The sequence below is a fragment of the Parasteatoda tepidariorum genome, chromosome 2, assembly GCF_982258835.1.
Source record: "Parasteatoda tepidariorum strain Cologne lab strain chromosome 2, Ptep-v5.0, whole genome shotgun sequence".
Lineage (NCBI taxonomy): Eukaryota > Metazoa > Arthropoda > Arachnida > Araneae > Theridiidae > Parasteatoda > Parasteatoda tepidariorum.
In genome coordinates, this window is record NC_141756.1 from 10077667 (window position 1) to 10103117 (window position 25451).

The window sequence follows — 25451 nt, forward strand, 5'->3', positions numbered from 1 at the left end:
TATCCACGTCATACCACCTCCCCACCATATTCTTGAGAAAGCGCTCAACTTCACCTTCAACCTCGTCGTTGCAGTTGAATTGCCTTCAATTAAACCGTCGCTCTATTGCAACAGTTTTGCAACTTCATCCCACACTCACCCCATAGTCTAGACTTGCAACCGAGAGACTATCAGTCATTAAATATGTTAAAAGAACATCTGAGAGGAAAGACGATATAAAAGTTAGGGCTCAATTTATTCACAGATAATTTCAACTGTTATGACGTGACCAGGCAATATCTGTCGCAGTGTTCGCAAAAATACATCGACTGGAGTGGCGATTTTTAAAGAAAAATAGACAAATGTTCAACTTTTAAAATATTGTTAATATTATGAGAAATAAAAGCATTTTTGTATATCTGAAAAAAATAACTGATTTCACATTTTAAGAGTTCGGGAAACCGAATAAACGTTCAAGGAGGTTTTAAAATTTGAGCTAAACATATGCCGTTTCTTTATAATCACCGAAATACTTTTAAAAAAAATGAAATCTCGATTTTATCTGTTTAATATTATAAGGATTATTTTTGTGTATGGGTGATTTTTCTAACACTTTCATTATATTGTTGTTGTTTGTAAAACTTGCATTGTGAAAAAAAATTAACATACTACAACTTTTACCTGCTTGCGGAAACAAAAAAACATAATTTATTTAATGATAGGAAATGACCCGTTTCAGGAAACGGGCATCCCGTTTCAGGAATATTGGCAGAAAAAATATCTTATTCAATTAGTACTTTCATTCTAACTATTAAGTCTAGTGGGAATAATTGAAAAATAACAAACGTGTTTCCATTAAGTAAACTGTTCCGCCGTTCATTCACGCAGATGATTTTATTTTTGTTAGGAAATTAACCGATTCGTTTTTTTGTTCTTATACTTTTTAAAGAATATTATTACAATTTGATTATTAGTATAACAAGTGAATAAAAAAAGAAGAAAGAAAGTGAAATCACAGAAAGCGAATCTATGTATTAGTGGTTCAATAATTTAACCAATCAATGGACGGAAAAATCGGCAAAAAAGTAGTACATTGACGAATGAGTGAACGGAGAAATCAGCGTAATAAATGAACGCATCGATAAATCTGCGTATCAGAGAAAAGCAAAATAAGCAGTGAATGGGCAAATCAGCTAATTGCAATGGAGTGAATCAGTAAATGCGAGAATAGTTTAAGTCTAACTTGAATTTAATAAAGATATTTTCTCTTTCATAGCTTCCTTATTATTATAGGTGTATTTATGCTTTTGTTGAGTTAAAGTTAGATATTGAAAACCTACTTTTTTAAAAAATTTTACGTAGGCAACCATCATTCAAATTAACGAATCAGTGAGCGGAGAATTCAGCGTAGTAAAAGAACGCATCGATAAATCTGCGTATTATTGAATAGCAAAATCAGTGGATGGGCAAATTAGCAATTTCTCTTCAATTTTTAAAATATTATTTCCCGCCATAGAATAGGCGAATTTTGATATTTGTACGTTATTTTTGGACAACCAAAACTTATTTACAGTAGTTCTTTATACAGAAGGTCCTTTAGATGGTAGTTTGTACGCTACTGTCTCTAAGAAGAAATACGCAGACGTACTTATTCATCCACAAATGACCCATGACCCTTTCGCCGACGTTGAAGGTCCCCACAGTATTGACTCCGGCATTTCCTCAAGTTCTGGCATTCGTAATGTTGGTGAGTTTATGTGGTTAATTAATTTGCTTTCATTAACTATTTTGCTCTTGTGCATGGCAACTGATATATATTCATGCCTGTTTAATATTTGCTCTATAACAGACTAACGTTACAATGAAATATTTCATTTCGCTTGTTATTTTACAAGAATTTTTCATTTTTGAAATGAAATTATATTGAAAATAAAGTTTTGCATAGTTATCAAACGTAGTAAATAAACTTATTTCATTCATAAATGAAATTATATTTCGTAATTATTTAAATATTTATAAATATCTAAATGTATGTTTCATTCAGAAAGTTAAAATTTACTTAGTTAATCAAGCATGCAATAAAAAAAAAATTTGTATACTTTTTAAACATAGGGCTGAATATTGAAGTTATTTTGTAATTTTTATATTAAAACTAAATTTTACGTAAGAGTTATGTTTTTAAATAGTTAAGCATATATATAGATATACTGATGGGAAAAAAATCCTAACACCACGAAAAAAAAATCTGGTAGAGTAATGAAATTTCAAAAATGCGTTTGGCTGAGTAATATATTTTTTAATTAATTAAAATTTCAAAATCACAGGTTTGTACAATTAAGAGAAAAACCATTTCAATTTTAAAATACTGTTTCAATTTTAAAATACTGGTACATCGATAACTGGTGTCACCACCCTAATTTTGAATGCAAGCATGCAAACGGGCATGGATTGTGTCATACAGATGCCATATGTCACTTTGTGGGATGGAGTTCCATGCCTGTTGCACCAGGTCAATCAATACCGGGATAGTTAATGCAGGTTGTGGATGACGCTGAAGGAAGTTGTCGTCCTATCATGTCCCATACGTACTCGATGGGTGAAAGATCAGGTGATCTAGCAGGCCAAGGCAACATGTCGACATTCTGTGGAGCATGTTGGGTTGCAGCAGCAGTAGGAGGGCAGGCGTTATCCTGTTGGAAAATACTTCCTTGAATGCTGCTTATGAATGACAACAAAACAGGTTGAATCACCAGGTTGACGTACAAATTTGCTGTCAAGGTGCATGAAATAACCATGCCAGTGTTCCTGTTGTCATAGGAAATTGCTTCCCTGACCAGGTGTAGGTCCAGTGTGTCTTGACCAGACACAGGTCGGTAGCAGGTGCTCACGTGTCCTCCAGTGAGCTCTCACTCGACACTAATCACGTCGTAAACGGCAGTGGTTTGGAGTGAGTGAAATGGAAGCTACAGAACGTTTCGCTCGGAGCTGTACTTGAAGTAGCCGATTTGTAACAGTTCTTTGTGTCACTGCAGTGCCAGTTCTGCTCGTTGTGTCACGACTGTTCAACAACGGTTAAAAAATCAATACGGGGGACTTCATGACTGGAAAGTCTGGGTATATTTCAGCTGCAACTTTTCAACCGTTGTCTTTGTATTTAGAAATCGAAACGATGAAGTAAGTTTTAAATCTCTTAGATTCCTATAACGTAAATTTTCTCTCTTTCTCTCTCAACCACGGTTATAATATAAAATCATGCACACATTACGGCTCAGTCTTACTGGAATACCGCGGAAAGAAAATCCACCTTCTCGCTGCCCTATTAGACATGATCTACGTTCTAAGTCTGTCAGCTGTTGATAATGGCTTCTTCGTCTTCGTAAAGGCATTCTTGACTAACAGCTACTAACTATTTCAAAATTTAACGAAAAATAATGCTCACGACCTGTAGAACGCGTATTTAAAGCAACCCTGAATTCTATGTTCACAGTGGCGCTACTGGAGCCACACTTATGCGCCCAACGCTAAATTACATCATCTTTAAGTTGTATAAACAAGCCCACCTAATTTAGTTTATCTAACACAAATCTTCATTGGTGTTGGGACTTTTTCCCCGTCAGTGTATATATGTATATATATATTAAACAAATTGCTGAATATTAAAGTTATTTAAATATTTTAGATTTTATGATTAATGTTTCGTAGTTACCAACTTCAATTCTTGTAACAATTTACTTATATGCAACACTTAAGCTCGGATGTTGAATGGTCAATGCTTTTTTTTAGATGCTAAGGAGATTTTTTTGTTTTTTTAATGCGTAACGTTATTTCTTTCTTTATTATTTTTTATATATATATAAATAACATGCAATGATTTTGGAGACACTGAATTTATGAAACAGTTGTTATGCCTTTTATTGAGTGTTATTGAAGTTTCTCTCTTGAACTAGAAGCACGCTACAAATAGCGAAACTACTGTAGTAGTTTCTTTTTTTCGTAGTTTGTAGTGCAGTATGCTACTGTTTTAAAAAATAGTGTAGTGTGTAATGCGGTACGAAACAACTCTAGTTTGTAGCGATTCCAGGCTTTTACTTTTAGCTTTAATTTAATAACGAAACTAAATTCAAGCGCAATCAATTTTTCAATTCCGATTGGTACATATCTTCTCGGGTCTGTCAATGAAGGCAATGAAATTGCCTCCGTATTACACGTTTCGAATAACGTGCTGCTAATATTTAAATATTTAATAAAAATAATTTTTTACATGGAATTATCTTTGGATAAACGAATTTGATAATTGTATCCAAAAAGTTTTAATTCGCTTCAAAAGTTCTCGAGATATAGCGAAATGCGCAAAAAGTAAAATTAACATTAAGGGGTCCAAATTTTGGATCGCTCTCCTGACCGAACAATTCATGCCTGACCGAGCGGCCATATTTTCTAGATTGCGGCTATCCCCTAAATTTTGGAGATCAGAAATCCGAATCCGGCGGAAGAAAATGGTATGTTTATTCAGAGAAAGCAGATTTTTGTGCCTGATTCCGTAACTTAAAATATCGTTAACACTAATTAATTAGCATATTTGAGGTCACTCCCTTTAACCATTCAAATTGAGTCCTAGAACTTGAAGATCCGATCATTAGATCCAAAATTATTCAAGACGGTCCGTTTTTTTTTCTTTTGGCGCACTGGTCTTAGGGGAAATATATATATATTTCTTAGAGGCCTTATATTCAAATATTCAAAACCTTTTTTAACATGCGTATGTAAGTTCTACTAAAATATAATATACTAAAATAGTGAAGAAGTGACTGCGTTTCGAAAGTAATTTGTAGTTAACTACATTTGTAATTAAGTAGCTTAGGCTAACTACAAAAAAATCTGTAGTTTATCCTACCTCTGTCTAGAAAATATAGCTTTTAAGATGTTTTCTTGAGCCAAAAGTTTTTGCCAGCATTTTAAAAGTACGCTAAAAGAAATGCACCAGGTAGTTAAGTTGAATTATTACCTAATTTCTATTTAAAAAGGTGAGGAAAACGCGGAGCTAGAACTAGACTAATCCTTCTAAGACTAATAACTTCCTTCTAAATATTTACCTTCTAAGATGCCACAAGATTAAGAAGTCCCTTAAGACTCCAAATATTTGCCTTTATTATTAAAAAAAAAAAAAATTTTTTTTTTCGAATTTTGTTTCTGAAATCGAACAAAGTAACACTCAACATTAGTAGCTTTCAAAAATGCGGAATTTTGCATTTTTTTGGACCCGCTTAAATAATCCTAGTGAAATATTGAACTTATTTTCTAATTCTATAACTTAGGTTTATATAAAACTTTTTGTGTTGGGCCTTTAGAAAACAATGTTTTGAACTTTAAAATATTAAAAATATTTAAAAAAAACAAATATTGATAAAAAAATTCTTGTGGCCTAATCTATTATATTTTTGGCAGCACAATTTGCAATTTTAGAATTTGCCTATATTTTTCCTTACCTGTTTATTTATTATTTATTTATTTTTCACGATTAAGAGCATCACTATTGAATTATCAACATCCGAGTTTTAAGAATAATACATACTGCGTATCCCAAAAATGTCCTGCGATTTGAAATATCACTCGGAAAATCGGAAGGTAATAGAAATATACAGAGTTCTGCGCTCTTCTTAGGGAACTAGATAATTTATTCTAGTTATTACGTTTGCCAACAGACCCGCAGTGGACTAACCGTTAAGACACGGTCTCCAGTAGAATACTGAGATCGAGCACCACTGGCTGCGGTTAGTGTGCGGGTGGGTGACCACTTGGATCAGTCTAAGAATGGACCGAGAGTGTGCGGTGTTGATCCTCTTTAAACTGTTCTATCGTAAAGTGCTCCACTTCGCGCGCAGGTCGTCGGACTACCGAAGCGGGGGTGCCATCCCCTCTGCAGAGGATCAAAATTGTGATGGGATGTCTTCGGATCATCCTCAGGGATATTTCCCAGACCGTCGCCAATAGCCCATTATGCAGCTCTAGTGCGACGTAAATAAACTACGACTGTGACGTTTGTCAACAGATTGCGCTACTGAATGTGAAAACTATAATAAAAATAACTGTCCGTCAGACTATTCGAATTGAAATGATTGCACTCGCATCTAATCATTTTGTTAAGAGACTTCACCGCATTATTTCTGCAAATGATGTTATTTTGAAAACACAGCTTTATACATCTTAAAGACTAGCAGCTCCATCTATTGACCAGCTTTGTAGCTAGTTTAGAAAATTGTTGAGAATAGATCTCGTTACCTGGGCATATCGCAGCAGGCTGTAAATTTCTATCGCCTTCCGATTTTCTTTAATAGTTTTCAAATCTTCAGATGCTTTTGGGACACTCAGTTGATTCAACATAAGAATGCATTACTATTTTATACTGAAATCAACTTTATATATGCTGAACCACCAGATGCCGAGAGCCATAATCCCTCAGAACGTTCCACATCAAGAACGACTCCTTATTCGAATTATAAAGATGATCAGTCGGAGTTGGACGAACTAGTTAACGGTATGTTAAAAGAAATCCAGTCAATACCCGACGCACCAGTGTACAGTACCTTAAGGCCCTTCACAGCATCATTAACCACGCAGCAGCAGCCATCTAAAAATAGAAACTTTTCCAGCATAACTACCACTAACGCACCTAATGACTATTCAATGCCGCATAATAATCCAACGAGTATCATAAGTGTAAATGGTAATAAGCAAGTTCTAACTGAAAGTCCATACAAATCAGAGACCGTCAGCTACACAACCACCACGAGGAGAGATGTCTTCATCGATGATGAGGAGGACATGCCATACCACGCCAGGAAGTCCACGTCGCCCTTCACCTATCTCATGCAGAGTCCTGCGCCAGAAAGGAAAAGACTGCTGTCTGATGGACACCAACCATTGTCAATACAGGACAGGTGAGAAATAATTCTTGAAACTTAACAATCTGTTATTTTTATTTTATGCTGTATGGGGAGAATCCTTCTTGAAATTTAACGAACAATGTTTTATGCTGTATTGGAGAATCCTTGAAACTTAACGAACAATGTTTTATGCTGTATGGGAGAATCCTTGAAACTTAACGTACAATGTTTTATGCTGTATGGGAGAATCCTTGAAACTTAACGAACAATGTTTTATGCTGTATGGGAGAATCCTTGAAACTTAACGAACAATGTTTTATGCTGTATGGGAGAATCCTTGAAACTTAACGAACAATGTTTTATGCTGTATGGGAGAATCCTTGAAACTTAACGAACAATGTTTAAGTCAATTAATTTTTTTACGTTTACACCATTGTTTGGATAAATATGGTTGTATAGGTTCTTATGATTAAATACTTGAATTCTGTAAAGCGTAATTATTGCCTCGAGTTATTGCCTCGTTTGAATATTTTTATCTTTCGTCAATCACAATTACTTCTTTATTTTAGTTATTACTTTTGACAAATGCAATTCATTACCAATACTATAACTCTTTAATAGTAAACTGGCTATTAAAAGTCAAAATTATTTTATTTCTACTTTGCTAAGACATATATCATTGTTAAGCTAAAATGTTCGTTATGATGACCTGTCAGTCTCTCTTCACGGCAGCCTTCCTATTTTGCCCTGCAATAAAAAAAATTTACCATAAATGATAAAAAATTCAAAATTAATATTTTTATCTATTTGGTAATTTTATATGATAAGCTACTTATTGCAAAAGATTTTTTTTTTCAAAATTACATTTTGTTGTATCAGTTTTTGAAATTCTAATTTAGCGATCATAGAATTAACAGTAGAAAGGAACAAAGTTGTTGAGCCGCTTTTTTTGAAATCTACCTTGAGGCACTTTCGTTGTTTTTTCATTTCCACGGCAGTATAAAAAGCTGTTAATGTAACTTTAATTGTTTTTTGAACAATCTAATTTTTAAAAGATTGAGCTTCGGGGTGCGCAAATTTAGGACGACTTCTGTCATCACGTCTGATAAAAATCTCGTAGTTGAAAAATCTCGTGCAATTGAAAAATCAACGCAAGCGACAAAAAATACAAAATTGAGATTTTTATATTTTTGCAACTTTGTGTTGCCAGCTACATATTGCAAAAGAATTTTTTTTTCTAAAGTAAATTTGTTTAAAAGTGTCAAGTTATGCCGTGAGGCGGCGCTCATGTCAATTTCATCAGTTGTGTTCAACTACGGAACAAGGCGCATTTCGCTGTAACTTCACAATGATCCTGTCAATTTTATATCTTTAAATTTGTAAATAAATTATTATGTGTTACAGTCCTCTGACTCATCAATCGATAGTATTAGCAGTAGCGTTCATAGCATTAGCATACCACTTTTCTCAGAATTAATCGTGAAGTACTTACGTTGTTTTTTCATTTGCACGACAGTACAGGCCACCATGTATTCACATTTAATCAGAAATACAGACACGCAATTTTATTATTATTATCACAAACAGAAATGAATAGAACAATTACACAAACGATAGAACAACTACAATAGAAGAATTTTGTTCTCCCTGTAGGTACAAAGACAATTCCTATTCGTGGCTTCAGAGGCAGCAGGAGAAGTTGAAGGCTCGCAAAGAAGGAAGGGGATGGGAAGACAAACATCAGAAGGAACAGCTAATGCTGGATGAACTGAGAAGGACACAGAAGAAGACTGTGACGAACGGAGAGTCTTTAGAAGACATCAGTCTAGGATTGGATTTCTCATCTTCATCCAGGGAAACATCTCCTTCCAAGGTGATTTCAAACTCTATAGCTTTAGTGGTGACCCGCCTTTAACCTGACTTGAGCGCCTGTTAATAATTTGGTTCTTTTTGACGACCCACATACAAGCTCTCCCAGTAAGTCCCAAAACAGTCGCACATTTTGAAAGCGCCGCGGTGGCTCAGGGGATAAACCATTCGCCTCCCAATGAAGTGACCCAGGTTCGAATCCCACTGGTTAGAAACAGACTCCGCACCCGGCTTTCCCCAACCACAGTGTAGACGTAAAATAACCTCAGTGGTGTTATGAATCCCCTTGCTGACAGATTAACCATGGGAGATTTTCGTGGATTTCCTCTCCATGTAACGCTAATGCGGGTTAGTTCCATAAAAAGTCCTCCCAATACTTGATACAGGAATTCCCTTATCTTCTGGATTGGGTTCAAAATTACAAGGATTCAGAGTTGAACATAGGTTATCTTAAACTCAAAAATTAGATCGGCTGTTTAACAACGGTTATAAAATAAAATCAAACATCTTGAGAGAGCAGCTGTGGCTCAGGTGATAGAGCGCTCACCCCACAATGAGGTGTCCCAGGTTCGAATCCCATAATAATGGTTGATACGAATTCAGACAGATCCTGGGTTAGAATCCCCTTGCCGTCTGACTAATCGGGTTTCTTCACGTAACGCAAAGCGGATAAATTTCGGCGGATTTCACGAAGACTACTTAGTCTCAACGCTTGATCCAAGAGTTCCCTTGTCTTCTGGGTTCGATTCAAGCTTGCAATGCTACGGAAGTGTACATTGATTGACTCAGGGTCGACTATTCAAAGCAGGTTATAAAATAAAATAAAAATCTTGAGGAGCGAGCATGACACTAAAGTTTTCAAAATATTCTCGTCAAATATTATTCAATCATACCAAAATGGTGGTTGAGCGCGAGTAACTTCAAAATATTTAAAAAAGAGCCTCCATTTTTTATTATAGATTTTTTTTACCCTGATTTGAAAAACTATTATTAATAATAATATTTTGTCTGACAATATTTTTTTATGATGTTTTGACTAGTTAATTAGTTTAAAAAAGGAAGCTTCTTGTTTCTGAAATGAAAATTGAGATTGAGTTCGATTACAGCAGTTTTTTTCCCCCACATAGATGCAAGTATATATCTTCAATTTTATGCAAAGCTCAATTTTTTACCGACCACGAATTGGCTGCCAGTACCCGCTAAATTTTGTTTAAATATAATACCTAGTATAAAAAGGACATAATTCTGAGAGATATCAGTCGTCTCGCTCATTGCATAATGAGTTTAAAAGTTTCTTTTTACTATACCAGAGATGCCAACTTGCTCCGGAAAGCGGATAAATATTTTCAATTGGCCGTCTTTTAATGTAAGACTCTTCAGTTGTTCTTGTCGTAGGCCATTAAGGCAAGGGGTGCGATTGTTCTTGTTTTCCAGTGGCTCCATCTATTGCCAAGAATTCGGCTTTTGTCACACCTATGCGTAACACCCGTTTATAGGGCGAATCCATTCATTCATCCACAGAACGTAATTTTGACCAGAGAACTATTATTCTCCATTTGAAGTACCTCCAGAGGTGTAATTTGTTACGGAAAATAGAGGACTTTGTGACCCGAGAGATTTAAAGTGCGCCAGTTTCCATTTACTACACGGGGAGTCTTCGGCCGACTGGATTCAAACTCCCGTTTTCACGAACGTAAGTCCAGCGCCCTACCAACCAGGCTATCCCGGCCGCTCTTTGTTTATTATATTCATTTTATAGGATTTTTACTCACCAATACTTCTAAATAATTCAAAACTTTATTTAACACGCCGCTTTGTTACAGTTGAGCCTTTTAAAAAGTTGGCATAATTAACTGAAAATCTGCAAATTTTAGTTTCTAGTTCGCTACCGTTTTTTTTTTTTAAATATTAGGGAGATTTCGCAAATTTACGCAAGATTTTTAAGTAATAACGCATGCGCTCTCTTAGTGTGCATGCGCCTGCGAAAAAATACCAAACTTAACGTAAGTGAAAATAATAATTTCGCAAAAATCCGCTAGTTAAAAACGCTAACTTAGTGGAATATTGTTTTAACTTTGACTACAAAATCAAAACATTTACAAAAGACGTAGTCGATCTCTTCGTTCAACCAACTGTTGTAATATCACACGATTCATTTCTAAATGTCATCAATATATTTCTTCAAATTCTTATTTCATGTCCATGTTTTTAAGTTCGAAAGTAGGTTTATACAGAAAACAACATTTAACAGCTAAAAAGCTTGTAGCTTTGTCGCCAACATAACGTAAAGAGACGTAGCATCTAAAATAAACGTGAGCATGCGCAGTTGATTCAAGTCTTGCTTACGGAAGCTAACGAATAAAATGCGAAATCTCCCTATTTTGTCGTATACTGAGTAGTTGGCATCTCTGCAATACTCTAGCATGAATCACATTTTTCTACAATGACTTCGTTGAAATTTCAATATATTGCATTGAAATTCCATTATAATCGCCCGTTTTCCCAAGACCATGGTTTTTCTAAATATTTAAAATAACTAAATTTGAAAAAAAAAAAGTATTGAACCATAATTTTTAATTAAATATTAACCGAAATATTGTGTTTTATCTAAATTACATCTGTAAAGATTTACAAATTTTTCTCAGCTTTGTCTACATTAAATTTTTCCTGCGTCGCGGAGAAAACGCTGCATTTTTTCTTTACGCTGCATTTTTTCAATTGATGTATTAATATTTTTACGCTTTTGTTGATGTAATAATATATTTATAGTATTTACATTTCATTGATGTAATATTGTCTATTTTTAGGGCTTAAGTTACACGCTACCTTTACATGTAAATACTTACAACGGTCACGTGTCATCTAGCCAAATAGCTCCTATGAAGCCTCCAGTCTACAGAAACACGAGTGCCCCATCCTCTCCCCTCTTACCCCAGAGGAGTAGCAGCAAAGATGTTACCCGCTACAGGTATTTCATTCATTTATTATCCTCACATAATCAAAAAATAATCCATATTACGCACCTTAAATTCTAATCAATTTCATAGAAAAACAACACACTATCCAATTTTATTGAAAAAAAATATTAAAATAAAAAGTTGTTAAATTTTTTTTTCTTTGAGCAATGTACAGTGCGCAAAATAAAAAACCCAGCAATCTGGGAAATATAGTCCCCATAGTTAGGTCAGGAGAGCGATTGAACCCTTTAATGTTAATTTGACTTTTTGCGCATTTTGCCATGTCTCGAGAAACAAATCGAAAAGTTTTTGCTTACAATTATGAAATTCTTTATCCCAAAGAACCTATGAAAAAAAAAATAATTTTAGTAAATATGTATTATATTTTATTGTTTTATTTAATAATAATGGAAAAAAAATTTGAATTGTAAGGAATACAATTTTTTACATCATTTTAAAGTTTGTAATTTTACATGAAATTAAGTTTGTAATTGAACTTGAGAAATTTTAAAAAATTCGTATATTTAAAATTCGATTTCACTAGAACTATTTAACAGATATCGCTGAAATTTTGTATTTTGCTTACTTTCAAATGATGTAAAATGACTTACTTTATGCAAAAAATTAATTATATGGGTCATTCTCACAAAAACAGTCATTTTCATGTCCCCAGTATATTTTATGTTTGTTTTACAGCTTACGAAAAAAAAAAAAATTCAGGGAAAGTGTCCTTCAGAATGCAAGCTAACAAAAGAATAAAAATAAAATTATCAATTTTTATTTTTTATCCATTTTAGGTAATTAAAATATACCAATATGTCATTCCCTCACTTGTCCCCACTGCTGATTTAAAAAAAGAAAAAAATTGTTTCTGAAATAAAATTTTTTTTTTTACAAATTCGTGTTTTTTATTTCAGAATACTGAAATATAGAATTCAGAAAATCAATTTTAAATTTAATTTCTGCTAAAAATATTAACACAGCACTATTTTAAACTTTGTCCCCAGTGTTTCGCGTCATTCCCTCACAACAATGTTCTTATCACCTGCAATCTTCTTAGAATAAAAATATTTTAATAAAAACTTCAGAAGTTAACAAATGACATCATAGAACAAAATTGCAGTATGTTTCCATCTTCAACTTAAAGAAGCTTTGCTGTGGAATAAATTTGAATGAATCAAACCAGGTAAAAATTTTTACATTTGTCATTCCCTCATGTCATTTTTTAGAGTAAAATAAAATACAACTTCATCGAGAAAGTGGATAATTATATGTTGCTTTCTTGTATGAATATAATTGTATGTGATTGACTTCAGAAATTAATTAGGTCTAACTGTTATTTTCAAATTTTATTGAATTCGTCATTCCCTCACTAGTGTATAAAGTGAGGGAATGACGCTGAAGTGAGGGAATGATTCACGATGAGTATATTATCAAATTTCTTTTTGTTCAATCGTGCCAGCCAATTTTATTTCCCAAACCTGTAAAAACTATTAAATATATAAGACTAAATTATAATAAATATTAGATATACTTAGTATGTTATCATTTTCAAACTTTAGGTAGATGTAACTTAGATAAAAACATGTATTAAAATAAAATATCATTCCCTCACTTTTTAAATAGTGAAAATAATTAATTTACTTATTAATTAATTTGAAAAATAAATTAAAAATTTAATAAATTAATTTATTAAATTAATTAATTTATTTATTAAATTAATTAATTAATTATTAATTATTATAAATTAATTAATTTAAATATTAAGTATAATTTATAGGATATATACTTTCTATATAATGCCATTACATATTTCTATTAATATAAAAAGTTTCAGAGCTTTTTATTCACTTTACTTTTTTGGGATTTTATGAACTGAAAAATGACAGTTTTCGTGAGAATGACCCATATGCAAAATTAATTTTATGCATTAATTTTATGCAATTAATTTTATGCAAGAACTTTTAAATTCGCTTAAAAGTTCTCGAGATATGGCGAAATACGCAAAAAATAAAATTACCATCTTGAGGTCGAAACTGTGGATCGCTCTCCTGACCAAACTATGGGGACCCTATTTTCCAGATTGCGGCTACTCCCTATATTTTGGGGGTCAGAAATCCGAATTCGTCTAGAAAAAATGCATGTTTATTCAGAGAAAGAACGTTTTTGTGTCTGATTTCGTAATTTAAAATATGGTCTGCTCCAATTAATTAGCATATGTGAGGTCACTCCCTTGAACCTTTAAAATTGAGACTTAAGACGTGAAGATCCCATCATTAGATCAAAAGTTATCCAGGAATCGTAAATAATTTTGCCTTTTACTTTAATCTGACGTCTTTTGTTACTGAATTTTCTTATCACCTCCTATGTTTGACCTGATGATGATTTTTTACTTTAAAGAATCTATAGTTAGGATTATTTATTTTCAGATACCCTCAATTTCAAACTCAAAGTAAACCCATAACAAGGCAAAACTCAGACACTTCATACGATAGAGAAAGACCATTCGTGACAACGAAGAAAGCACATCAGTTGGCGAAAGAACAGATCGCCAATAAACAAACCTCTCCTCACAATGTAATCGCCTCCTCAACTGTCTATGGGAATGTTTATTCACCCAAACCTGAATTTTCAGATCCAGGTCTACTAGGATTAGCCAACAAATCAAACGGATTACCAGACACAGGTACTTTAGATGATTTTTCTTATTAGCATTTAAGTTCTTTAAGTGTTGAGTTTTTTTATTTTGAAACTAGTGCGTTTCATTTTTTTCTGACACAGTATCCTCAGCCTGGGAATATTTATTCCGAAAAAAATGAAAACCTTTAGAATTGTAAAACTGTTTGTTTCTAAATATCAGTCCCTCAGGGGCAATGGGATATTAACTGTAAGCAGACTGGGAACACTGAATTCAAAGATATTTTAAACCACAAGAAAAAATAACATCTGCTTTATTTCTTAGTTTTTTATTTAAAAAATACCACTAATATCATATAACCCTATCTGTGGTTGTAGAATATCTACGAGGGTTGTTTTTTAAGTAAGGGCCATTTTGCTGTGTAGTCTAATAGGCGACGCCTGCGCCGCAGCGAATAATTGTGTCGTGTCCCGGCATTCTTTATAATTTTTTAACCATCATCGTTGAACAGCCAACCCAATTTTTTGGATTTACGACTACTTATGTTCAACTCCGTAGCCTTGTCATTTTGAACCCAATTCAGAAGACAAGTGAACTCTTGGATCAAGTATTTAGAGAAATTTGCCAATTTGAAACTCTCTCAAGAGGTTTGATTTGATTTCATAACCGTTGTTAAACGGCCGACCTAATTTTTGAGTTTACGATAACCCATGTTCAGCTCTGAATCCTTGTAATTTTGAACCGAATCCAGAAGATAAGGGAACTCCTGGATCAAGTATTGGGAGGACTTTTTGATGCAACTAACCCTCATTTGCGTTACATGGAGAGGAAAACCACGAAAACCTTTACCTGATGGCAAGGGGACTCTAACCCATGATCCGTCTACTACTGAGGATATTTTACGACAGCACTGAGGTCGATGCAAGTCGGATGCGGAATTTGTATCAAGCCATCGCTGGGATTCAAATCCGGTCATCTCATTGGAAGGTGAAGGCTCTATCCTCTGAGTCATCGTGGCTCCCCGACATTCTTCGGGAGCAACTGTGCTCAGTTGCATCTGTGTAGGCAAACTGTACGGTCAGTTCCGTGTCTTTAAAATGTTCAAATTTAACACATTGCCCACCATGAACTAGATACAGTCAGTGACTTGTTTTAAGTAGCAGAAAACCTGTGTGCTGCATACATTCACTGGCAGATTTGCGAAGTAGCAAAATTCTCTGCCATTCTGGTACTCCATGACAATGACTGTCTACACAGCTCAGTCCCGAACTTTATTTGGACTCTTTTGGCTGGGAAGTTTTAGACCACCCCTCAATTCAGCCCAGACCTTGCGCTAAGTGATTTTCACCTTTTCCGATGTTTCTAACATCATTTTGGTAGCAACCAGTACTATGATGATGAAGACATGAAAACGGTCATGACCTCTTGTTTATCGGAAGTTACTATAATGAGGGTAGCTGTGGTAACAAACTTGGCAGCTAAGCTGCAGAAAAAAAAGAGAAACGATGTAGAATCTGAAAATAAATTCACCTCTTAAAAGTTTTCTTTCGTTTGGTTTTTATTTTCAAACGGCCCTTACTTAAAAAACATCCTTCGTATTTATAATCTGGAATAACCTATTTCTAAAACTATTCGTCACTAGCCTTTATCATCAAATCAATTGTTTATAAATTATTTTAATCTTGACGGTGATCCTATTACTAAAAGGTCAGAGTTAGAAAACATTTTTGTTCCTTCTTATTTTAAATGCTAGTATTAATTTAAAGTGCGTATAATTATTTTTAAACTTTAAATCTTATAAAATGTGTAAAAATACAGAATGTTTTGTAATCTTGCGTTAAAGATGTAGATTTTTAAAAATCATTTTCAAAAATGAAATCAATGAAATATACACATTGAAGAACAAAAATTAATGTTTAAGTGTGGAATAAAAACACAAAAAGTAAAGAAATCTTGTCTTCATCACTGAAGCAATCGAAAGTAAAATCATTAAAACCAGTTTGATTTTCTGATAAAACTTTGAGGAGTTTTTAGTGACCGCTTTCCAACTCCTCTCTGTTTGGACGATCAATCAAACCAGTTTTGTGTTTTCAGTCCCGCCTTCTTCACTAGATTCGTTGGGTTTAGATTGATTCATTTAATTTGATTTAAATTTGTTTAATTTTTTTCCTTATTGACTTAAATATTAATTTGTGATCCCCAATGAGTAGTACGCTTTTTACAAGGATTCTTGAAATATACAATAAAAGAGATTATTACGGAAAACCCAGTTTATATGAAGCGTAGTCATTATGAAATACTCAAATATGAAGAGCGATCAATGCGGAACATTCTTTTTATATGAAGAGTGATCATTATAAAACACCACATTTAGGTGAATAGCAACCCTTACGAAATACCACCCGGTTTACATGAAAACGATCGTTACGAAAAATTCCGTTTATATGATGAGCGATTATTACGTAACATCCTATTTATCTGACGAAGGATCCTTACGAAACATCTCGTTTATATGAAGAAGGATCCTTACGAAAAATCCTGTTTATATGAAGAAGGATCCTTACGAAACACCCCGTTTATATGAAGAAGGATCCTTACGAAACACCCCGTTTATATGATGAAGGATCCTTACAAAACATCCCGTTTATATGAAGAAGGATCCTTACGAAACATCCCATTTATATGAAGAAGGATCCTTACGAAACATCCCGTTTACATGAAAAAGGATCCTTACGAAACACCCCGTTAACATAAAGAAGGATCGTTACGAAACATCCCGTTTATATGAAGAAGGATCCTTACGAAACATCCCGTTTATATGAAGAAGGATCCTTACGAAACATCCGTTTATATGAAGAGCGACCATTATGGAACGCCCTGTGATATGAAGATCGGTCAATGTGTGACACCCCGTTTATATGAAGATTGATCAGTACGGAACATCCCGGATCATTACCGAAAATCCGGTTTATATGAAGAGTAAACATTATAAAATACTCCGTTAATAGGAAGAGCGACCATTACGGATCATCTCCTTTAAATGAAGAAAGATTCTTACGAAAAATCCCGTTTATACGAAGAATGGTCCTTACGAAACACACTTATATGAAGAGCCACCGTTACGGTATGACGAGCGATAATTACGGAACATCCCGTTTTCTGAAGAGCTATCATTACGGATCACTCCGTTAAAATAAATATCGATGTTAAGAAAAAACCCCATTTATACAAAAAAAAAAAAAAAAAGAAAAAACGATCATTTAGGAAAATCCCGTTTATATCAAGAGCGATCATTACGGCGCAACCCGAATCATACCCCGCAATTAATTTATGGAAAAAATCGAACATATGTTAAGAAACGTACATTGAACTGCAGAACTAAATATAATAAACTATAAAACTGAAGAATATTGAATTTTCAGAAACTGTTACACATTAAATGAAGTGTAAAAAATGTCGTTTAAAATCATTTTTTAAGAGAATCTGCTTGATAAAAAAAATGTTATTCAACATAGCTTGTCAAAAAGAATCAACCAGACGTTTTTTTTTATTGTAAATATTTCTATATTATTAGATTTTTTTTTAAAAATATTGTTTACCATTACTATGCTAACAATTTACTTTTCTCTAATATGTTAGTTAACTGAAGAGTACGATTTTTGTTTGAATTACAGCTAAACTCGATAAATTGGAACAAACTCTTCAAGCTTTGTCAGTATCGTCTGCTAGTTCCACAAACAGTCCTCGAGAACATCAAGGATCACCCCTACCATTCTCTCAGTCAACTCCCAACAAGGTTTGTATCCCTTCCCAAATTCTCAATTTAATATATTATTTAATGCTACAATTATAAAATTAACTGTTGCATTTTTAAAAATTCGAGACCATTATACTATATGCTTTGTAACTATATACTTTGTAACTATGTTACTATATACTTTATAAGTTCCCCTAGTTAGTTAACTATTATGTGTAAAATGTTCTATATTTCTTCTTTTTCAGGGTCATTATTTAACTGAAAATTCATCTTGGTCCCCTTCAGTTATTGGATCAAGCCCCCCAAGCAGCCCCTCTAAGATGGACAGACCTATTACCCCTGCTTTCCCGGTGCCACCCGCTACTCCTTATCAAAACCAAGGTAAGGAAAACCATTCATTTATTTATGTTACGTTTAGTCATATTCTAAGGAAAATCAATAGTAGGGGAGAGTGGGGTCAATTGTAGCAGGGTACGATTGTAACAGAGCAAAAATTTCGAGTGTCGGGTTCTAGATTTGGTTCCTAGGTGGCGCACAAGGTGTATTTAATAAATCTACATGTACACCCCTGCTGGCAACCATTTTTATGTACTTTTGAAAGAGTTACATCACAAAAGATATTTTCACGCTACGTAAGTACTTTTTTTGGTATTAGAATATTATATTGTAACAAAGTAATTTTGTTTAAACAAATAAAAATTAGTAACCGAATATTTAAGTGGACACCTTAATTAACATTTCAATAAAAAAAAAGATCAGTTTTGCTAATTAACTAGCATTGTTTTTAACAAATGAAGCTGAAATGGCGTCTTGGGGACGATTGTAACAATAAGTAAAGGGACGATTGTAACAGCTGAAAATAAATAATCTTATGTTTACAAACCATTACTTAACTCTTTAAGAACCACCAATAGTTTCCTATATCATTTATATTATGTTGCATGTGCATTATTTTATTTGTCACCTTTCACAGCATAAATTAAAATTTTTAACCCCTTAAAGTTAAAAGCTTAATCCTTTAGGTCTCTGCTCATTATTATTTTTACTCCTAAAATATCACTACTATTTTGATCAATAAAGAAATATATCACAACTATGATAATATGTATAATTAACTATGTTTTAGTTGAATTTATGAACTGTTACAATTGACCCCTTAAGTGGGGACAATTGTAACAAGTGCTCGACTGTCAAAAATTGTTAATAACTAATATAATAACATTTAAAATTAGGTATTTTTTTTCCAGTAGAGGATAGTCTACTTTACTCGTCTGTCAATTAAATACTAATAATATATTGGATTTTTTGTTAGTTAAAAATAGTTAAGTAAAAAATGTTACAATTAACCCCACTCTCCCCTACTCCTTATCAAAACCAGAAAAATAAAACCATATTTTCTTTTAACTTTTTAATTTCGATATCACTAAAAGTTAAATCTCACTACGCATATTTTATTTTATTTTATAACCGTCGTAGAACTGCCGACCCAATTTTGAGTTTACGACTATATATAGTTCAACTCTATATATAGTCTTGTAATTTTGAACCCAATAAAAAAGATGAGGAAGTTCCAGGATCAAGTATTGAGATAAACTAGCCTTCGTGAAGGACTTTTTTGGTGTAACTATCCCGCAATTGCGTTACATGAAGAGTCAAACCTCCCACATTTAGGCCGACGGAGAGGGGATTCTAATCAATGATCCATCTACCACTGAGGATATTTTACGTCAGCACTGTCATTGGTGCGAGCTGAATTCGTATCGACCAGTCATCGCTGGGATTCGAATCCGGTACACCTGATTGGGAGGTGAGCGTTCTATCCCCTGAGCCACCACGGTTCCGCTACGCATATTTGAAAAATGTAGCACTATCTGATTTCGGCATTTTTGTTAACCTTTATTTTAGTATTTTAAATTATGATGGATTCTTTTGTTGTTGTACTCACAGCTTTTAGATCTGCCAAACTAAGTTCTGCAAACAGTTGTTTCTGGCCGGGATAGCCTGTTCGGTAGGGCACTGAGTCCGTGTCCGAGAGTTTGATCCTCACCAGCCGAAGATCCCCCGTTTAGTAAATGGTGACTGATGCACGTTAAATCTGTCGAGTCACCAAGTCCTCCATGTTCCCATAACAAATCATACCTCTGGGGTACTGATCCAGGAGCCTCCTTGTCTTCTGGATTGGTTCAAAATGACAAGGCGACGGAGTTGAACATTAGTAGTCGTAAACCCAAAATAGGATCGGCTGTTCGACGACGGATATTAAACAAAAACAGTTCTTTTTTTCCCCACAAACATCCATTTCTATACTCAAATGTTAGATTCACTCTCAACTTTCAGGTATACCTATTTTTATTTAATTGCAATCATAATTAATATGTAATTTTTCTTGAGATATGAAATTTTTTAAAGTCAAGTTATATGAAGACCAAGTGGAGAGAATGATATATGCCCATAAAAGCTGATTCGGGGGCAGAAAAAAAAAACGACGCTCATCTCCACTGTGTAATAACTATCGGGAAGAACTGATTTTCCAAGTTATTGGTTTGTCGAAGCTTAGTAATCCTCAAAATGTTATAAATATCGACCAAATCGTCATTTTTGCAACAAAAAAAAGAAGACATAAACCGTCCTTGTTGTTTATATAACAAGAAAAGCAATAATATGTTTTTTTTTCTTTAGATCCAACGTGTTCCAACCTGCCTCCAAAGAGTCCTTTACTATCACGGTAATTAAAACTTTCTATCTTCTTAACTTTATATTTTGTTAATTTATGAATTGGGTAATTGCAACTCGAGATTTTTAGAAAAATAATGATGAATGGAGAAGCAATTGTGAGGTTTTGTGATTGATGGGGCAGAGCCTCTTAGTTTTTCAAAAAAATTAAAATCGTTTTTGATCTACTGTTGAAATAATGTCTAAACATCTATACCATTATACAAAAATGTGCAAAGGTGGCTATTAAATTAAGGTTCGGGCTATTGAAAACGTGCAAAAATTGAGAATTATTCATCGCTTTAAATAATTTTCATCGGACTGGAAAAAATTTCTCCAAAATGGTGTTTTATTTTTAATGAAATTAATATTTGTTTTTTAAATATATAAAATGTTTGTTCGCGCTTAAATCCATTCAATTCTTTTCAGTTTATTATAACGGTAAAGTTATATTATACTTAAATAGCGGCTTTTTTATTTTACCTTGCCAAAATCTTTGAAATAGCTCGAATGAATGATATTATTAGAAGCAATGTCATAAAATGGTGCACATTTTATGAAAACTTCCATTTGGATACTATAGTATACTGACAAAAATATCTCATCTTTAATTTTATTTTTTAACTTATGAAATAATTCATTTTACAGTTGAAGATTGCAAATAAATTAACCAAAATTTGGAAGATTTATTTTACATTTTATTTATAAATTAAATTTAAAAAAAATAAGTTGAATAAAATTTTTTTATTTATTTAATTTTGAACTGCATTTTTATTTACTGTCTAAATAAAAAGTAAAATAGTTAAATGAATAAGTTTTAATTTTGAAAAATGAAATTAAATTTATTAGGTCTTCCTTTTTTGTTTAATGTTGTACAAAAACATTCCATTAATGCACTTTTTTATGTGATTATTTCCCTTAATAGCATGCCTAACCTATTAACTTGTTAATTCTCTGTTGTGTAACTATAAACTTGAAAAGTGTGATGTCAATTAACAATCTATGTGTGTGCTCACTAATCCGAATTAACATTTTCACTAACTAGCTATAGTCCGGGCCATAGATTCACTTATAGGGAATCCTTCAATACCGGTCGCAGGTGGTCTTGTATGGTTGAACCAGGCTGGAAGTAAGTGCAACTCACCATGTGTTGCATGATCAGCATTTCACAAAATTACGGCGATAAGATGTTTTCTCTTTATAGCATGTTCACATTTTGCATGGGGCGAACCCTTTTTGTGACTTTTATTTTTAATTTGTTATATTTTAATTGTTAAATAATTTTCTGCATATCTAATAGCTTAACGCTAGTGATAAGTATATTTACAATAAATAAGAAATTCTGGACAAGAAATTGCATGTCTTAAACTAATGAAATCTAACTAAACTAAAAATCGTTTGATAATATGAAGAGGAAATAAAAATCGATGGACACTTACGGGGTGTCCTGTAATCACCGTCCTTAATATATATTTTTATGATCCTTGTCAAAAAAGATATAAAAAAGTATGCACATTGGAGATTACAAATCAAGATTTCAGTGAAAAAAAAACTTAAAGCAATCGAAATATGTTGAAGCACTTGTTATTAGTGAAGACGAAATAAAAAAAATATCAAAAACAATTTGTTTGCAGGAAGTGTCTCTAATAATCGCCTTTCAACTCCCTGGTAATTAAACAGATTTTTGATATTTTCACTCCCTTTTTTCCTCAGTCATGTTTCGTTAGATTTCGATACTATTTTTTTGTTGTTTTGTTTGAATAATAATTCGCGATTCCTAATTTTATATTACTTTTTTAACCTCATTTTTAATAAGGTCTCTAAAAAAATATATGTTTCCCACATTGTTCACTGAATACATTACTATGTACCCCAAGGAAAAAACGGAATACCCTGAGTGACTTTTGATCTAATGATCAGATCTTCACGTTCTAGGACTCAATTTTAATGGTTCCAAAGGGTGACCTTAAAAATGCTAATTAATTCCTGCAGACAATATTTATTTTAAATCACGCAATCAGGCACAAAAATGTACTTTATATGAATAAATATACCTTTACCCCATAGTTTGTTCAGGTGAGCAATTCAAAGTTTAGACCCCTTAATGTTAATTTTTGTGTATTTCGCTATAACTCGAGAACTAAGCGAATTAAAAAAAAATTTGCGAACAATTATAAAATTTGTTTGTTTAAAGATAATTCTATACAAAAATAAATTTTAATAAATATTTATTATGTTTTAGTATTTTATTTAATAATAGTGCAAAGAATAGTAAGGTATAAAATTTTATACATCATTTTAAAGTATGTAATTTTACATGACAAAACACAAAATTTGAGCGACATCGATTAAATAATTCCTAAGAAATCGAGAATATTCGATCGATTTCATTTATATTTTGTTATGTGAAATTACATACGTTAAAATTATGTAAAATATTATTTACCTTAAAATTCAAAATTTTTCGCCAATTTTTAAATAAAATAATAAATATTTTTTGTATAGAATATTTTTTGGACGAACGCATTTTATAATTGTGTGCCAAAGTTTTTTAATTCGTTTAAAAATTTCTCGAGATATGGCGAAATACGCAAAAAGTGAAATTAACATTAAGGGGTTCAAATTTTGGATTGCTCTCTGGACCAAACTATGGGGATCATATTTTGGGGACAGAAATCCGAATCTGTCATGAAAAATATATGTTTATTCAGAGAAAGTACGTTTTTGAGTCTTATTTTGTAACTTAAAACATCGTCTACTCTAATTAATTGGCATATTTGAGGACAACCCCTCAAGCCATTAAGTCCTAGAACGAAAAGATCCGATTAGATCAAAAGTTATTTAGGGTGGTCCATTGAAATCTCTGAAAGTCTCCTGCAATATCTCAGACGAAGAAAATTCCATTAAATTATTATTAATTTAAATTCAGCCTAGCTGTGTATTTGAATTTCGTACCACCATTACCTCTCCCCCCTCCCATAAAAAAAATTGGATATCTAGAGCATCCATATTCTAAACTTTATTTCTCCCTAGCTATTAAAAATTTTGTGTGTGATATTTTATTCTTTGCTTCTCCTTATATTTTAAAAATATGTTGTGTGTGGTGTTTCTCCCTAGCCTAGCTATTAAAAATGTAGCATGTAAAAACATTCGTAGTTTAATTGTCTGCAGCAGTGTCATAAATTTTGACCAAGAGGCAGTGTGTCACAAAATAGTCAGTCATTTGAATATTTTTAAATTCTTGCATACCACAAATGATTTTAGAGTTTTTTACGTAGTATTTATGTTTAAGCGATAATAGAAATATAAAAAGATTAATTTGCCAAAATTATTTATTTGGTTTCTAAGGGCCATTTCAAAGAGTATAAAGTTAAATAATTATTTTTTTATTGATTCATGTATTTCATTTGAAAGATAAATATTATATTGTGGATGTGATTCGTAGTTGAAACGAATAGTGAACTTCCGCACTTTAAAACCTTGCTGTTCACATAGAAAGTTTCGCTTTTTACATTATGCAGGGTGTTCCGTAAAAACCGCCCTTAATATGTATTTTTTAGAATTCTTATCAATAATGAACATAAAAAAGTTTTCTAATTTGGTACCGTCGCAAACAACTGAGGATAAAAACAAAGCGATATGGAAATCTGCCGAATTACAGTAGAGGAAGGCAGATGTAATAAACAATAAAATAGATTTAGTAATTGGAGTTTGAAGATTTTTAGTAACAAACCTGCCTTGTTACTAATTACTCCAGTCTTTCAGTAATGCCTTTCTTTTACATTGGTTAAATATTAATTTGGCACCCCCAATGTGCCTACTATTTTGTTCTCGTTTTTTATTAGGATTCTAAAATTAATATTTAACCAAGAACTCTAAAAATGTATAGTAAGGGTTTTCTTTACAGAACAATATATATATATATATATATATATATATATATATATATATATATATATATATATATATATATATATATATATATATATATATATATATATATATATAATTTTTGTCTAAAAAGTACACATTAAGGGTCATAAATCTATTGAAAATAGATTAAAAAATCAAAACCTGTTTTATCACCTGAAAAAATTGATTGAGAGGGGAACACAAATAATTTAAAACACCTTCAAATTTTATCCCGTAATTGAAACTGGTTTTGATATTTTCAATCTTGTTTAACCTCAATTGATAATCCTCAAATTTTGATTTTTTCCTCCCTTAAAATTAAATCATTGCTTGAAAAAATCGCATATGTGATTTATAATACCAATTTACTTCATTTTTTACAAGGGTTTAAAAAATATATATTACGCGCAGTAATTACAGATCACCTTATACATACAATATAGCATATATTAAAATCGATTAGTATTTTGTGACACTGCCTCTCGGATCATTATTCAAAGGGTTGCACTTAAAATAAAACTTAATTATATTTCTTCCACAGTAAGGATCGCAGTCCATCACCGGCCACCTTGATAAACTTTCACGATATGCCTGGAGTCCCTCGAACAAACAATACCAACGGTCAGAGTTCGCCAAGTGTTTACTACGGTCAATCTCGACCCTCCAGCATGGTTTCCCTAAATGGTACGAACTCTATTATGTTTTTATTTGCACCTAATTTGAGGTCGCATTTAAATCTATGT

At 32.7% G+C, this 25451-nt stretch overlaps 1 protein-coding gene across 43 annotated transcripts in view; it reads left to right on the top strand.

Moving 5' to 3' along the window:
* The window catches only part of by (focal adhesion protein tensin), a 365221-nt gene that overhangs the window by 327842 nt on the left and 11928 nt on the right, over window positions 1–25451 (top strand). For 15 of the 43 annotated variants that reach the window (XM_043039855.3, XM_043039852.3, XM_071177108.2 and 12 more), the window contains 9 exons: window positions 1568–1726; window positions 6416–6917; window positions 8517–8736; window positions 11540–11700; window positions 14119–14375; window positions 18002–18123; window positions 18330–18465; window positions 20764–20809; window positions 25250–25392. In XM_043039855.3, the coding sequence (XP_042895789.2) occupies window positions 1568–1726; window positions 6416–6917; window positions 8517–8736; window positions 11540–11700; window positions 14119–14375; window positions 18002–18123; window positions 18330–18465; window positions 20764–20809; window positions 25250–25392 (1746 nt within the window). Of the gene's footprint in view, window positions 1–1555; window positions 1727–6415; window positions 6918–8516; window positions 8737–11539; window positions 11701–14118; window positions 14376–18001; window positions 18124–18329; window positions 18466–20763; window positions 20810–21841; window positions 21926–25249; window positions 25393–25451 lie in introns of all 43 variants that reach the window. The other 28 variants (XM_071177131.2, XM_071177126.2, XM_071177132.2 and 25 more) reach the window with 6 other exon arrangements.